Source organism: Ostrinia nubilalis, chromosome 24, assembly GCF_963855985.1.
Source record: "Ostrinia nubilalis chromosome 24, ilOstNubi1.1, whole genome shotgun sequence".
In the NCBI taxonomy this organism is placed as follows: Eukaryota; Metazoa; Arthropoda; class Insecta; order Lepidoptera; family Crambidae; genus Ostrinia; species Ostrinia nubilalis.
In genome coordinates this window covers 7,671,494-7,684,055 of record NC_087111.1, presented here as the reverse complement: position 1 = coordinate 7,684,055, position 12,562 = coordinate 7,671,494, and the positions used below count along the sequence as shown (strand labels likewise).

The following is a 12,562-nucleotide window of genomic DNA, read 5'->3' as shown; positions in this document are numbered from 1 at the left end:
GGCAACTTTGTTTTTCCTCCAAAATGGCCGGTGTTGTTTTTGTTATGTTAAATGCATTCTTGTTTTCTTAGCCATCATTTAAGTTTTCTGTGGCCCTATTAAAGTATTGAAGAGTCGTCGAGTCAAATTCAAGTTCATTCCTTCGTACCTGCTGCTGTTCTGGTTCATCGGAGTTTTGTTCGTTCCTTCGTGAATCGCGAAGAAACTTTCTGTTATGTTCACAAGTGATCTGAGTTTTCTCAATGTGCAAATGCTTTTTTAGTGTTGTTGAAAACTTTGCGAAAAGACGCTTTTGGTGTATAATATTATGTGTGTTCATAAATAAAGTATAAATTAAATTCAAAAGTTTTTGTTTACTTATTTGCATTTCCATGTGCAATGTAGAATTTTTCCAAATCCATTGTTTTGAAAATAATACAATACGTACACCATAAAGATAAATATTTTCAAAATAATGGATTTGAAAAAATTCTACATTGTACATCATAAAAACAATAATTCTTTGAAGGTTATGAGGGCCTATGTGTGCGTGAACTGCGTGTATGTGTGCGTGGATTTTATGTATGTATGTGTGCGTGTACTTTGTATGTATGTGAGCGTTACGTACGTAGGTTAAGTACAGGGAATTTAACACCAGGTGACCAGGCTGTCAATTAGTAGGTTCAAAAATTTGACAGAGAGGGTTCTCTATTTCCTATGTATTACTTTTCTCTATGGTTTACGCTGTCAATCGGTGTGCTTGTCAGTTTTGCAGCTAGTCGGTGAAAATTGCAAAAATGTACCGAAAAGGCAATTTGCTGACACGAATCCTAATTTTATTCTCGTTCTGTAGTCCCATTTTCGCGGAATGGAATACACGGGACTATGTGCGACGGGAGCATTCCCTTACAAAGCCGTACCAGGGTGAGTGACCTGTGACATGGTTGACTTTGATCTTCGTAGCTATTGTGCAGAAATTATTTGATTAATACAATTGTGGTTTATTTGCAGGGAGTGGAATGTCGGTGCCTTACTGGGACTTTTTAGGTAGCACAATAGTTACTTCTAATTACGTTCGGTTGACTCCCGACCTGCAATCGAAGTCGGGCGCTCTTTGGAACACCGCCGTGAGTACTCAAGAGAGTCAATAATTAAATATTTACCTAGAGCATGCGTTATCAAGCAATAAATCGGCGAACTTGACTAATCACACAAGTCATTTTTGACCAATATTTCTTATCAATCTTCAAGAATGTCCTACAAATTGCTTGCTTTATTGATAAATTGTTCCACAAATAGATACTTATGTACAATAATAGTTTTGGCGTCATACCTAAATGACATCTTACAATATGCTCAATTAATTGTATGCAAATGCTCGTCTTGAGTATTGAATTGACAATCTTATATACCAACTTTGTTGTACGTACATTACCTAGTTTGCTTTGTAATTTGTGTTAATGGGTGATTATGTGCTCATTATTCTGGTCATAATCAATTAAACATCAGTATCAATAAATTAACTAATATTTACTGTCCAGTTAGATTTGAATGATGAATCATAGATTGTAAGATACTGAATTTATTCATCCCTATTACTGCATTTTTTTTTACAAAACTAAATAATTAATCAGTGGTGCGATTGTCTAAGGCAATCGTATTCATTTGACAGTTCATAACGTACGTTATGATGTGTCAAACGGCTAATTCTAATTGTGTAAGGAGTTCATAAAACGATAACGATATGATAACGATTTGATCGTAATTTTATACGATGAGTGAATGATGAATATGATTTTGACAGAAAATTCGAATTGTCTAAGTTTCATGAGCCCATTGCTAATATCAAATGATTGCGGTGACTCGTAACTCATGATAATCGTATAAATTCTCGAGGTGTAGGTAATTCTATCCTCGTCCTCGTATGCAAATTGTTAATTTATTTCTTTGAAAGATAAAGTGTGGTAAGCGGTGAGTGCTTGGTGTTAATGGAAATAAGTTTTAGTGAGACACAAGAGTTCTTTTTCATCAACAACTAAGTATAGCACTAAAAGCTGAGTTACACTACACGTGTTAAGTAGATAAGTGTTTTTCACTTAATTTTACGTGATTAAATTGCACGTACTTAAAACACAAGCACAATCTAAATTTTGACTTGAAACTTACTAACTAAGTTTTGTACTATACTACTACGCAATTAATTACTTAAAATTAAGTCAATAAAGTAGTTAGGTAGGTACCTACTTATCTACTTAACACGTTTTAATCAGCCTTAACCCACAATACTGCCAAAGTGGTAGGGTAAAGTTATGTTGGGACATGTAAAAGTGCCCTGTGTGGGCTTATTTACAGGAATAAATGACTAATAAAATAAAGAAAACTGTTTAAATATACACATCTTTTTATTTAAATTCTTTACACAGACACAGACAGCTATAAGTACTTCTTTTGTGGTCAGCCTTCGTCTCTTTACAAACTAAGTTTTTATTTTAAATATAATACTATAGGTACTTTAATCACAGCATTCTTGAAAACTTAGTTTTTTTTGGAACAATCAACAAGATATAAAATAACCATGAAAAATCAACAGCCTCCCTACTCATTTGTACTTGTCGTTTTTTCTAACAAATAATTATGCAATAAAATGTATTGTTTTAAACTTTTATGGTTACTAAAATAATAATCATTAATACACTTCGACGAGTTCCAACACTGGTAGATGGTAGGACAGGTGCAGGCGCTGTAGAACAAGATGAGAGCTGCAATGACAAACAAAATAACATGTTAGCTGCTAGCTAGGATATAGCAACAACACATATCTATTATCCTACTAATATTATAAATGCGAAAGTTTGGATGTCATAATGTCTGGATGTTTGTTACTCTTTCACGCCAAAACTACTGAACGGATTTTGTGTAAACTTAACAGTATTATTGTTTGTAACCTAGATCTGTGACAAACTAAATTTTAAGAGGGTGAAGCCGCTGGCAAAAGCTACTAAAAATACCTTCATTATTTGTGCAACATAAATCATACTGTTCATACATAATAATAATATAAACATACATTATCATATTCCATTATTTAACTTACATATTTTAGAGTAGCAGTAGCAGCAACTGGAGTATTCTCCACCTGTGTGTGGGTAATTATTGGAAGAGTTCCAACACTGGTAGATGGTGGGACAAGTGCAAGTGCTGTAGAGCAAGACGAGAGCTGCAATGAGAAACAAAAAAAACATGTTACCTGCTAGCTAGAATGTGGCTGAAAAATTGTGATAAATCTTAGTCACTGTTTTTTTTTATGCATAACGAGGCAGGTATTTGACCACAATCGCACCAAGTATTAAGTGGGATGCAGTCTAGGATGGTACATATCTGCGCTGTAAGTGCCTATTCACTCTCGCCTTGTAAACACCCGGATTATAGTCTTCGGGAAAGACAGCAGCAGGCAACAAATTCCAGTCCCTAGCTGTTCGCATTATAAGAGTCATAATAATGTTATGTTGTGTAAGTATGTTGAACAGTTTATTGGTTAATGTCAATAAAATAGGCCTTACCGTTTTCCAGGCCTGCACCTCTTTAGACGTCCCATCCCCAATCTTGTTTAGTGCCCAGGACGTGTTGCGCCAGAACTCAAGTCAAGGAACCCTCATCACACGACCACGCGCTGTTACTACATTATTTAGCTGGGTCTCCATCTGGCGTGGGCAATTATTCTTGCCTTTGGCACTGAAAATGAAATTGATTATTTGATATGAAGAAACCAAAGTTACAGGAGTAGTTATTGAAACTTGGGTTGTTTTCATTTTTGATAGAATGCCTTAATTTAGTGTAATAATCTATACTTACTTGTGTTTATAAACAAATTTAACATAATTCAAAAACTTCGTAAAAGTTTTTCAAGTTTTTTGACACTTGACAGATAACACTTGTCATTCACAGAACATAGATTAAAATACTACTTCTCAAAACACTTATTTATGTATAATTTATTAAATGTGAGATTAAGTTCGCCTTAGGTTAAAATTTTGGCATTAAAGTATAAATAAATAAAAAGAAGTAAGCATTTCACGTCGTTTTTCGTAGTCCATTAACGCCACCTATTGTAGAGTAGTATTCAACTTAGCCTGCCTAGCCTTAAAGTATGTATGCCACCTGGGGGCGGGTAGTGGAACTCGTATTTCATTCGTTCTATGCGTTTGGTTATATGATTTGCAGAGGTAAATTTTTAATTCGAATTCAATGTTTTTATGAATAAAAGTATGTTATTAAGGTGCAATCATAAAATTTTATTAAAAAAAACTGCATTTGAACATGGATTTCATTTGTTATTTGTTAAAAAATAATGAGTTTTAGCGAATGTTTTTCATTAATAAAACGCAAATCCATGAAACGATTATATACGACCGGTCACTTTTCGGTCTTCATGGAATGGACAAAATTACACAATTCGAATTTAGATATACGATCGATGATCAATTGTATTCATTGTCCATCCATGAACAACTTTACACAATCGCACCTCAGTTCTGTGGTATTTGCATTTTAAATAACTCATGCATGTCAACTTTTTGAAAAGTTTTTGAACATAGATTTTATTACTAAACCATGAAGTTTCATTATTATGACTGTATCGTGACTGAATCATTATTTTCTTCATAAAAACTTATTCCAATATTTGTAGTTTCAACATAATTTTAAAAAGCTGTGAGTTTGTAAAAGCTATCTAATAAGGTGAGTATAGACTAAAACATTTATATGTAATGTAACATTCTTGTGAATGGTACAATACAGGTAAAATGTATGACGTTTAGTTCGTGACAGGGTGAAACACTAGACATTTCATAGAGCGGCTCGTTGTTCTGTTACAAGTAAATGCTCTAGTCTATATTCACCTTTACTTACCACATCACTGTAATCATGAAAAAACACATTTGTATGATTTTTCAAAATGGCATATTACATTTTATTTGATCAAATGTTTTCTGGCAAATGTTTCCTATTATTATATCCTATACATATGTATAGCATGACATATGTATGCATGTTACTGATCATTTAACATATTTATTTGTAATTACATGCAAAAATTGTTATGTAGCTTGTGATAGTACCTACTTACAGTTTAGCAATTAAACTTGGTATGTGTAACTAACCAGAACAGCTCAAGGTTGTAAAAATGAAAGCAATGTCAAAGTAGTACTTAAAAACATGTGACTAAGGTCTACTATTGCACGCAGCCATGTTTTTGTTATCACTATGAATTCATGGTCTATTAAATCTTTACCATGAAATTCAAAATACGTGGTTGATGCTAATAGCAAAGTAATTGGGGCTTTATGATCCTTTGAATGTTCCAAAAAGGTAAAATTTTGTTAATAAAATAAAAAGAAATGTTTTTACCTTCAAATAGATTTTTATGTCCTCAAATCTCATAAATAATTTCCTCAAATACAATACAATATTTGAAGCTTAAACCTATGTCCCCATTTCACCAGACCGTTCCCATCCGGCCCCCCGGTATATACGGATGTGGCGCCTCCATAGTGCCCTAATGAGTCAAGACCCAATGCTTATACAAAGTTCACTAGACATCAATGTATAATGTCAAAATATTTCGTTCGTTCGATTCAGCCGAAAGATATCCACTGCTGGACAAAGGCCTCCCCCAAGGTTTTCCACAAAGACCGGTCCTGCGCCGCCCGCATCCAGGCACCTCCCGCGACCTTCACCAGATTGTCGGTCCATCTAGTGGGAGGCCTGCCCACACTACGTCTTCCGGCTTGTGGTGGCGACTCGAGAACTTTTCTGCCCCAGCGGCCATCAGCTCTACGAGCTATGTGCCCCGCCCACTGCCACTTGATTTTGGCGATTCTGTGGGCTATGTCAGTCACTTTGGTTCTCTGCGTTCCTCATTTCTGATTCGATCACGCAGGGAAACTCCGAGCATAGCCCGCTCCATCGCCCGCCAAGGTGGTGTACCGCAGCCTTATACAATAAATTAGTTCACTAGACATCACACTGTATAATCTCAGGATATTCATCATCCCATTACCTTCCAGCCTTGCTTCACTCGCAACTGGGAACTTCAAGTGCAGTTCAAAGTCCACGGTCGCGGCAAGGATCTGTACGGCGATGGGTTCGCGCTGTGGTACGTGCGGGACCGAATGCAGCAAGGGCCTGTGTTCGGCAGCAAGGATTACTTCTATGGGCTGGCTATCATACTGGACACTTACAGCAACCATAACGGTGCTCACAATGTAAGTAATTTGACTAGATACAGATTGATTAAGAACATTTTTTTTTGCCTATCTTAAAAGTTTCTTCTTGCAGATTCAACCAATTCAGCTCTGTCAGTCTGTCGCTTGTCTCGTCCCAATAAACTAAATGACATAAATATTTATACATTGTGATTTGTATTACACAAATTACTAAAAGTCCCGTTAACCCCTCTTGCTAAGTTAAATGTGCTTGTGTTACAAGTACGTTCCCGCGTTCCTCGGATGGTTGGCCAGTCCAACCCCTTCACCATTTGGCTATCGTGGCTTCAATTCATTGTAATACTTATTTATTTACATCTGCAAAATTAGAGAGACCGTGCTCTTAGCCTAGGCGCAAACCACCGACTTTCAGTCGGCCAATAGTTGGGCCCCATTTTAATTTGTATAAAAATCGGTGTAATAAACACACTTCCATACATGCCCATACTGATTAACTGCCCGACTAAACTATCGGCCGACAAAAAGTTGGTGGTCTGCGCCTAGGCTAAGCCAAATCCTCCATTTTATAATAGCATCAGGGTCATCGTAACGTTGTTGTAAAGCGCAGGCGCTGACGTGACGACCGACGATGTTATGATGACGCTTGAAAGATGCTAGTGAGGGGGGGTCTCTTAGAAGCTTTGCTTAGTTCGGGACTTGATGGCGCAGTGTAAAATGTCTAAGGATATTTATTTATTATACCTTCCAGCATCAACACCCATATATCTCAGCCATGATCAACAACGGCTCCATGCATTACGACCACGACCGCGACGGCACGCACACGCAGCTCGCCGGCTGCGAGGCCAAGTTCCGCAACTTCAACCACGACACGCATCTGTCCATCGTCTACAAGGACGACACGCTCGTCGGTGAGTGACCAAGTTCCGCAACTTCAACCACGACACGCATCTGTCCATCGTCTACAAGGACGACACGTTCGTCGGTGAGTGACCAAGTTCCGCAACTTCAACCACGACACGCATCTGTCCATCGTCTACAAGGACGACACGCTCGTCGGTGAGTGCCGGAGATCCATTGTAGGTCCGGCTTCCATCATTGCGGAGCGGAGAGGAGACGAGACGAGAGAAGATGTTGAGCTGTGCGTAGCTGTCAGTCTATGCTGTCTATGAAGCCGCCGCCGCTGTCAAATTCTATAGAAAAATTAGTCCGCCCGACACTTCTCTCATCTCCGCTCGATCCATGTTCACCTAAGCGGAGCGGAATGGAGATTTAGAAATAATGAAATCTGATTAGTTATTCCAAAATACTTCTCCGCTCCGCTCTGCTCCGCCTTGGTGGAAACCGGACCTCAGTTCTGTTGGTTACTCATCCTAGTTTCCCGTAGCACCATCACCTGTACATCTCAGCGATGACCAAGGGCTCTCTAAAGTCCGGTCGCCTATCACGAAGAAGTTCGTCCAATGACCCCAAGCTACCCATCCTTATCGCTCGCGCGTAATTATGTTACAAACGAAGCTTGCTTAAATAAAGCAGCGTTTAATAGAGCTCTGTCTGATTGGTTCGTGTGTGATCCTGTGCGTCCACCCGCACTGTGAGACCTCATAGTAATGTTTGTGAATACGGACGTAAATGTCTGTAGTCTTATCAAGATAAAATATAACTCCAATGTTTTCTGACTCCAGTATCAACGGACCTCGAAGGCAAGAACGCGTGGAAGGAATGCCTCAGGGTTGAGAACGTGTTACTTCCCACCGGCTACTTCTTCGGGGCGTCAGCCACCACTGGAGACCTGAGCGACAACCATGACATCATCTCGGTTAAGATGTACGAACTCGATCTGTTAGAAACGGTAAGAATTGTCACTTGTTTATAAATAGAATTTTGTTTTTTATTTTTTTTATCCACAACGAGGAAGCTCTTGGCCTGTATCTCACCTGATGGTAAGTGACGATCAGGCCGAAGGTGGAAGCGAACTTCACCCGGAATCCTCAACCACGGAGAAACTGGCTATCTTACCTCTAACTGCCGGAACACAACAATGCTGTTAACATTGTTGTTATGGCGACAGACTTAGGTAAGATGGTGGTAGCTAGCCAGGCGGACTTAGAACAAGCCCTACCACCAACCAAACTTAAGTGGCAGTGGGCGGGGCACACAGCTCGTCGAAGAAAGTTCTCGAGTGGCGGCCACAGGCTGGAAGGCAGCGGATGCAGGCCTCCGACTAGATGGACCGATGATCTAGTGAAGTTTGCGGAAAGCACCTGGATGCGTGCAGCGATTAACAATTTTTCGTTGCGTTTTTAGTTTGTTGAACTTTGATCTTAAGTCATTTCAATATTTTCAATGCCATGCCACATTATACTTACTTTGGCTATACATACAGTAAGGTGTAGAATTAGAAGCTTGGTTCTACAAGTCTACATGATCATGAGATCTGATAACTTTTTCACAGTAGGTACGAGCCATACGGTTCGTCTTGCCAACATTTTACATGTCAATTTTTTTGTGGGATTTTGCTTACTCTATTCAAAATCGCTCGTCCCAAATGACGTCCGTTTCCGTGAATATTTGATACACAAACAGACACGACTCAATATCTACTTAGTCCGTTTCCGTGTATTATTTGACACATACAAACAGAGACGAACTATCTACTGACTTAAACTTATTCTCTCACTTCCAGCAAAACAAAGATGAAGACAGATCGCAGATAATCCCATCAGCAGCGTCCTTCGAAGCGCCAAGGGAGAGAGTGGAAGACGCCAAACCCGCTATGTCTGGAGTCAAAACCTTTCTATACATGATGGCGATAGCAATAGTAGTATGCGTTATAGTTGTACTGGGCATTATGTGGTATCAGAAGAGACAGGAACAGTCCAGAAAACGATTGTACTGATGGCTATGGTATATAAAAAATATGGTACGTATTGGCAGTGGTAGGGTGACCGAACTATATGGCACAAGTACACTATGAGGGAAATTGATTGAGATGTAGTGTAAACACGCACTTCGGTTAGTTTCGCCGTGCGTCGCCCATACTTCGCTTCGTCTTGGACAATTTGCCGCATAGTGTACATGCACCAATACAGTCGTAATATAGGTTTGGTAAGAATCCCTTTTTTGTGGTGGGTCTAGAGTCTAGATAGTTGTTTTTTTTCTGGAGGCTTTCAAACAATCTGGTCATCCTACTAAATTGACCACTAAAGATTATGTTACGAACTAAATTAACGAGTGTGATAAAATCAACGTAATATGCCTATTTATTTTATGAAATTGTAACTTTAAAAAACGTCATGAACGACATCAAAATCAAAACATTCCTAATTAACGTAAAACAAAATTAATTACAAATCTAACAATGGCAATATGGAAAAAGCATAAAAGCAATGTTGAATATATTTTTCACGCTACAAACAATTTAGCTGGCTGGTGTCAGAATGTTACTAAAATTTAATTAAATATTAAACAATAGAAATCTCTTTGAAAAGTTTGAAATAGTCATTGATTGCATTTAATTACAACAATATGGGAGGTTTTAAATAATTTATTTATTAGATAAAAATCTAGATGGTCCTTTGGTGTCAACAAATTAGACATAGTTTAAAAAATAATACTGCCCAAATTTTGATAAAAATGTAAACACATAATTCTAAATATTACTTAGATAGTAGATATACAGCAATTAACACGCGTTAGGCCCATTTTCCACTAAAGGTGAGGAGATGTGTTTAAATAACCAATCAAATTTCGTTATTTCCACATCAGCTCTCCGCTCAGCGGGGCTTCTCCGAAAAACGTTACCTTTTTTAGTTAGTTTTGAATATTGCCATCTTTCTCACTTAAAGCAAGATGCTAGCATCAGCGACGGTGACAGATAGACCAGAAATCCTGCAGCTTTGGTTCGGAATTCTGATTACAAACACACCTCTCCGCTCCGCTTTGGTGGAAACCCGGCCTTACTCTAAATTAGTGATAGATTTTTGCAAGCAGTAAAAAATGCACTATAAATAAGAGACTGGAAACGTCATCAAATTACGTCACAGGTTGTCAATCTGACGTAAAGTTATGCTAATCTTGAATTTAAGTCATCCGTTTTATTAAACAAAAAACCCTTTACTGTATAATAAATATTATTACGTAATAAATTGCCATACAATTTCTCAACAAATCAGCTAGCTTATAAAATCAATATTTATGCACATGCACTCCCTGTATTTCTACTATGCTATGAACTTTTCAAAACTACACTTTAGATAGCTTACTACTATGCACGATTACATTAAAAAAAATCTAGATTTTGATTTCGATCTTCACGAATTTTCTTATCTTCAGATAAAAATATAGACAATAATCTTCATATCATTATTTATATCGATAAAAAATATTTAATCAAGATTTTTCAGTACAGTCAGCGTCAAATAGTTCATGACTTTTCATGACATCCAAAGTAGTTAGCCAATAAGTTCGCAACTTATTTTTCAATCGGAATTATGTTGTGTTGTCAACTTTTTGGCCATTTGGTTGTCACGAACTATATGACGCTAACTGTACGTTGATGCTTGTAAGATGATGTTATATTGACTAGAAAATACCAATTATTAATTATTTCTTTCTGTTTTCTACCCAAAGTGTGCTTCTTTTATTATAAAAACGCTAGATATCCGAAAACTATGTTTCTACTGTAGTTAGATGTTAAATCAAAGATCTTATTTTTTACGGTGGAATGTATTTCTGTATGAGTTTTAGTTTGTAAAACCATTAGTCATTAGGTTTGTTATTTGATTTGCCCATAATGCCTCTCTTTATTTACTCTAAAGGTGTAACTTCGGTTTATGCGACATCAGTGCAACACTAGAGATTAGTGTTGTGTGTCTATCGATAATCTAATTTATCGATAGAAAATTTCACTTAAAGTAGAAAGAAAAAACTCGCACATGCATAAATCGAAGCAAAACCAACGAGTTTTAATCACATAGATATAATACACCTCTTATGTCTACTGCAGCTACGCTTTTTGTCGCCGTTTTTAGGTCAAATATTTAGCCAAACAATGCAAACTAATATAATTCATATTATGCAATACAATAAGAGGTATTTTTTCACAGTTGAAAAAGTGAATTTATTAAATCAATTTACAACAGTTAGACATTGTTAATATGTATGTGAAATATTTTTGTGTTCCTGCTGCGAATCGGCATTCTTTTCTTTTTATTTTAAGTGTAGTAATGACATTGCATAATTTATTGTTGCAATAAACACTGGTAGGGCATGGCTATAGTCTTCTTTTGTCTTTTTGAACTGAATGCATAGAAGTAAAATTAAGTGCGGTATTTGTTAGTTGCTCTGTTTATAGACCTACTGAGGTACTTTTACCTTTTTGTTTAAGTTTGTATACCTAAATGATAGAAACTTTGTATCATACACTACCAAGAAACTTTGAAGTGATAAGTAGGTTATATCCATGCCTTGCGTTTATTGATTTATGTACGAGTGTTGTATAATGTGTGTTTTTAATTTAATAAAATTTATAAACTTTTCAATGTTTTATCATTTTGTCCCAATCAATGACAGGTTTTTAAATTAGCTTATAAACAGCAACTGGAATCGCAAACATTTAGGTAGTATGAGCCTACGCTGAAACTTGGAGCCCGCCTTTTAGTGCACTGTCGAGGGGTGTGGAAGTATACCTCAAGCCATCCATTGATTGATACTGCTAAAAGAAGTACCAGAGCGAAGGCAACTTTCACGTTTTGTTACATAATCTAGTTTGGTTTAAAACAGGCTCTATGAAGATGTCCAATACTAAAGCAGAATCCTCATGTCATGTATGCCTGGTAAGCTCAAAGCAATGATCCTGCTAAAATTAAAGGCTGAAAAGACTTAGACCAAAGCCGTAAAACGCTAAAGAAAAAACGGCCATAAAAAAATTGATGCAAACGTCAACCCAAATTGAAATAGTGAGGTACCATTAAAAGATGAATCGATTATTCATTTACTGTAACTCGATTGTTTTACTCAATTTGCTTTTCTTTTAGGTTCATTAAATAGTTCAAAGCTATTTTTGGATGAATTATTATTTACTCACAATAAAATCAAATGATATAAGATTTTAAACTTACGCGTTCCATTTCAACTAAAATAGTGAATCAACGGGCGTTACATAATGTACGCCCGTATTCACAAACGATGCTTGCTTAAGTGAAGCAGCAAATCGTAATTCATTTTTAATTTTTATTTGCGAACTTATATTTACATACAGTGTTTACAATTTTTTTAGTTCCACCAAAGTTCCAATCGCTAGATTGTTATATAAAAAAAAACAAACACACCTAAGTGCACTCTAAAAGTGGAATTCA

The 12,562-nt window shown here is 36.9% G+C and overlaps 1 protein-coding gene and 1 long non-coding RNA gene across 3 annotated transcripts; one reads left to right on the top strand and one right to left on the bottom strand.

The window, feature by feature from the left end:
* The first annotated feature begins 701 nt into the window (after positions 1–701).
* LOC135083807 (vesicular integral-membrane protein VIP36) lies at positions 702–11,746 on the top strand. The gene is made up of 6 exons (XM_063978554.1): positions 702–903; positions 991–1,106; positions 6,045–6,242; positions 6,952–7,114; positions 7,889–8,055; positions 8,890–11,746. The coding sequence occupies exons 1-6, from the start codon at positions 777–779 to the stop codon at positions 9,100–9,102; spliced, it is 984 nt and encodes a 327-aa protein (XP_063834624.1). The 5' UTR covers positions 702–776; the 3' UTR covers positions 9,103–11,746.
* Positions 1,608–4,512, bottom strand: LOC135083808 (uncharacterized). Of its 2 annotated transcripts, XR_010259705.1 has the most exons (4): positions 3,540–4,512; positions 3,074–3,196; positions 2,150–2,738; positions 1,608–2,014 (listed from the first exon to the last, which is right to left on the bottom strand). It is a non-coding gene; the product is annotated as an uncharacterized LOC135083808 (long non-coding RNA). The 2 variants fall into 2 exon arrangements; XR_010259706.1 differs by lacking the exons at positions 1,608–2,014; positions 3,074–3,196 and having other exon boundaries at positions 2,363–2,738.
* Positions 11,747–12,562: the final 816 nt, after the last annotated feature.

What these genes read in the sequence shown, in the direction of transcription:
- LOC135083807 (XM_063978554.1), top strand. Translation starts at nt 777, where the DNA reads ATGTACCGAAAAGGCAATTTGCTGACACGAATCCTAATTTTATTCTCG. An exon ending in ACCATAACGGTGCTCACAAT is followed by an intron (nt 6,243 to 6,951) that starts GTAAGTAATTTG and finishes TATACCTTCCAG; the next exon opens with CATCAACACCCATATATCTC. An exon ending in CAAGGACGACACGCTCGTCG is followed by an intron (nt 7,115 to 7,888) that starts GTGAGTGACCAA and finishes TTCTGACTCCAG; the next exon opens with TATCAACGGACCTCGAAGGC.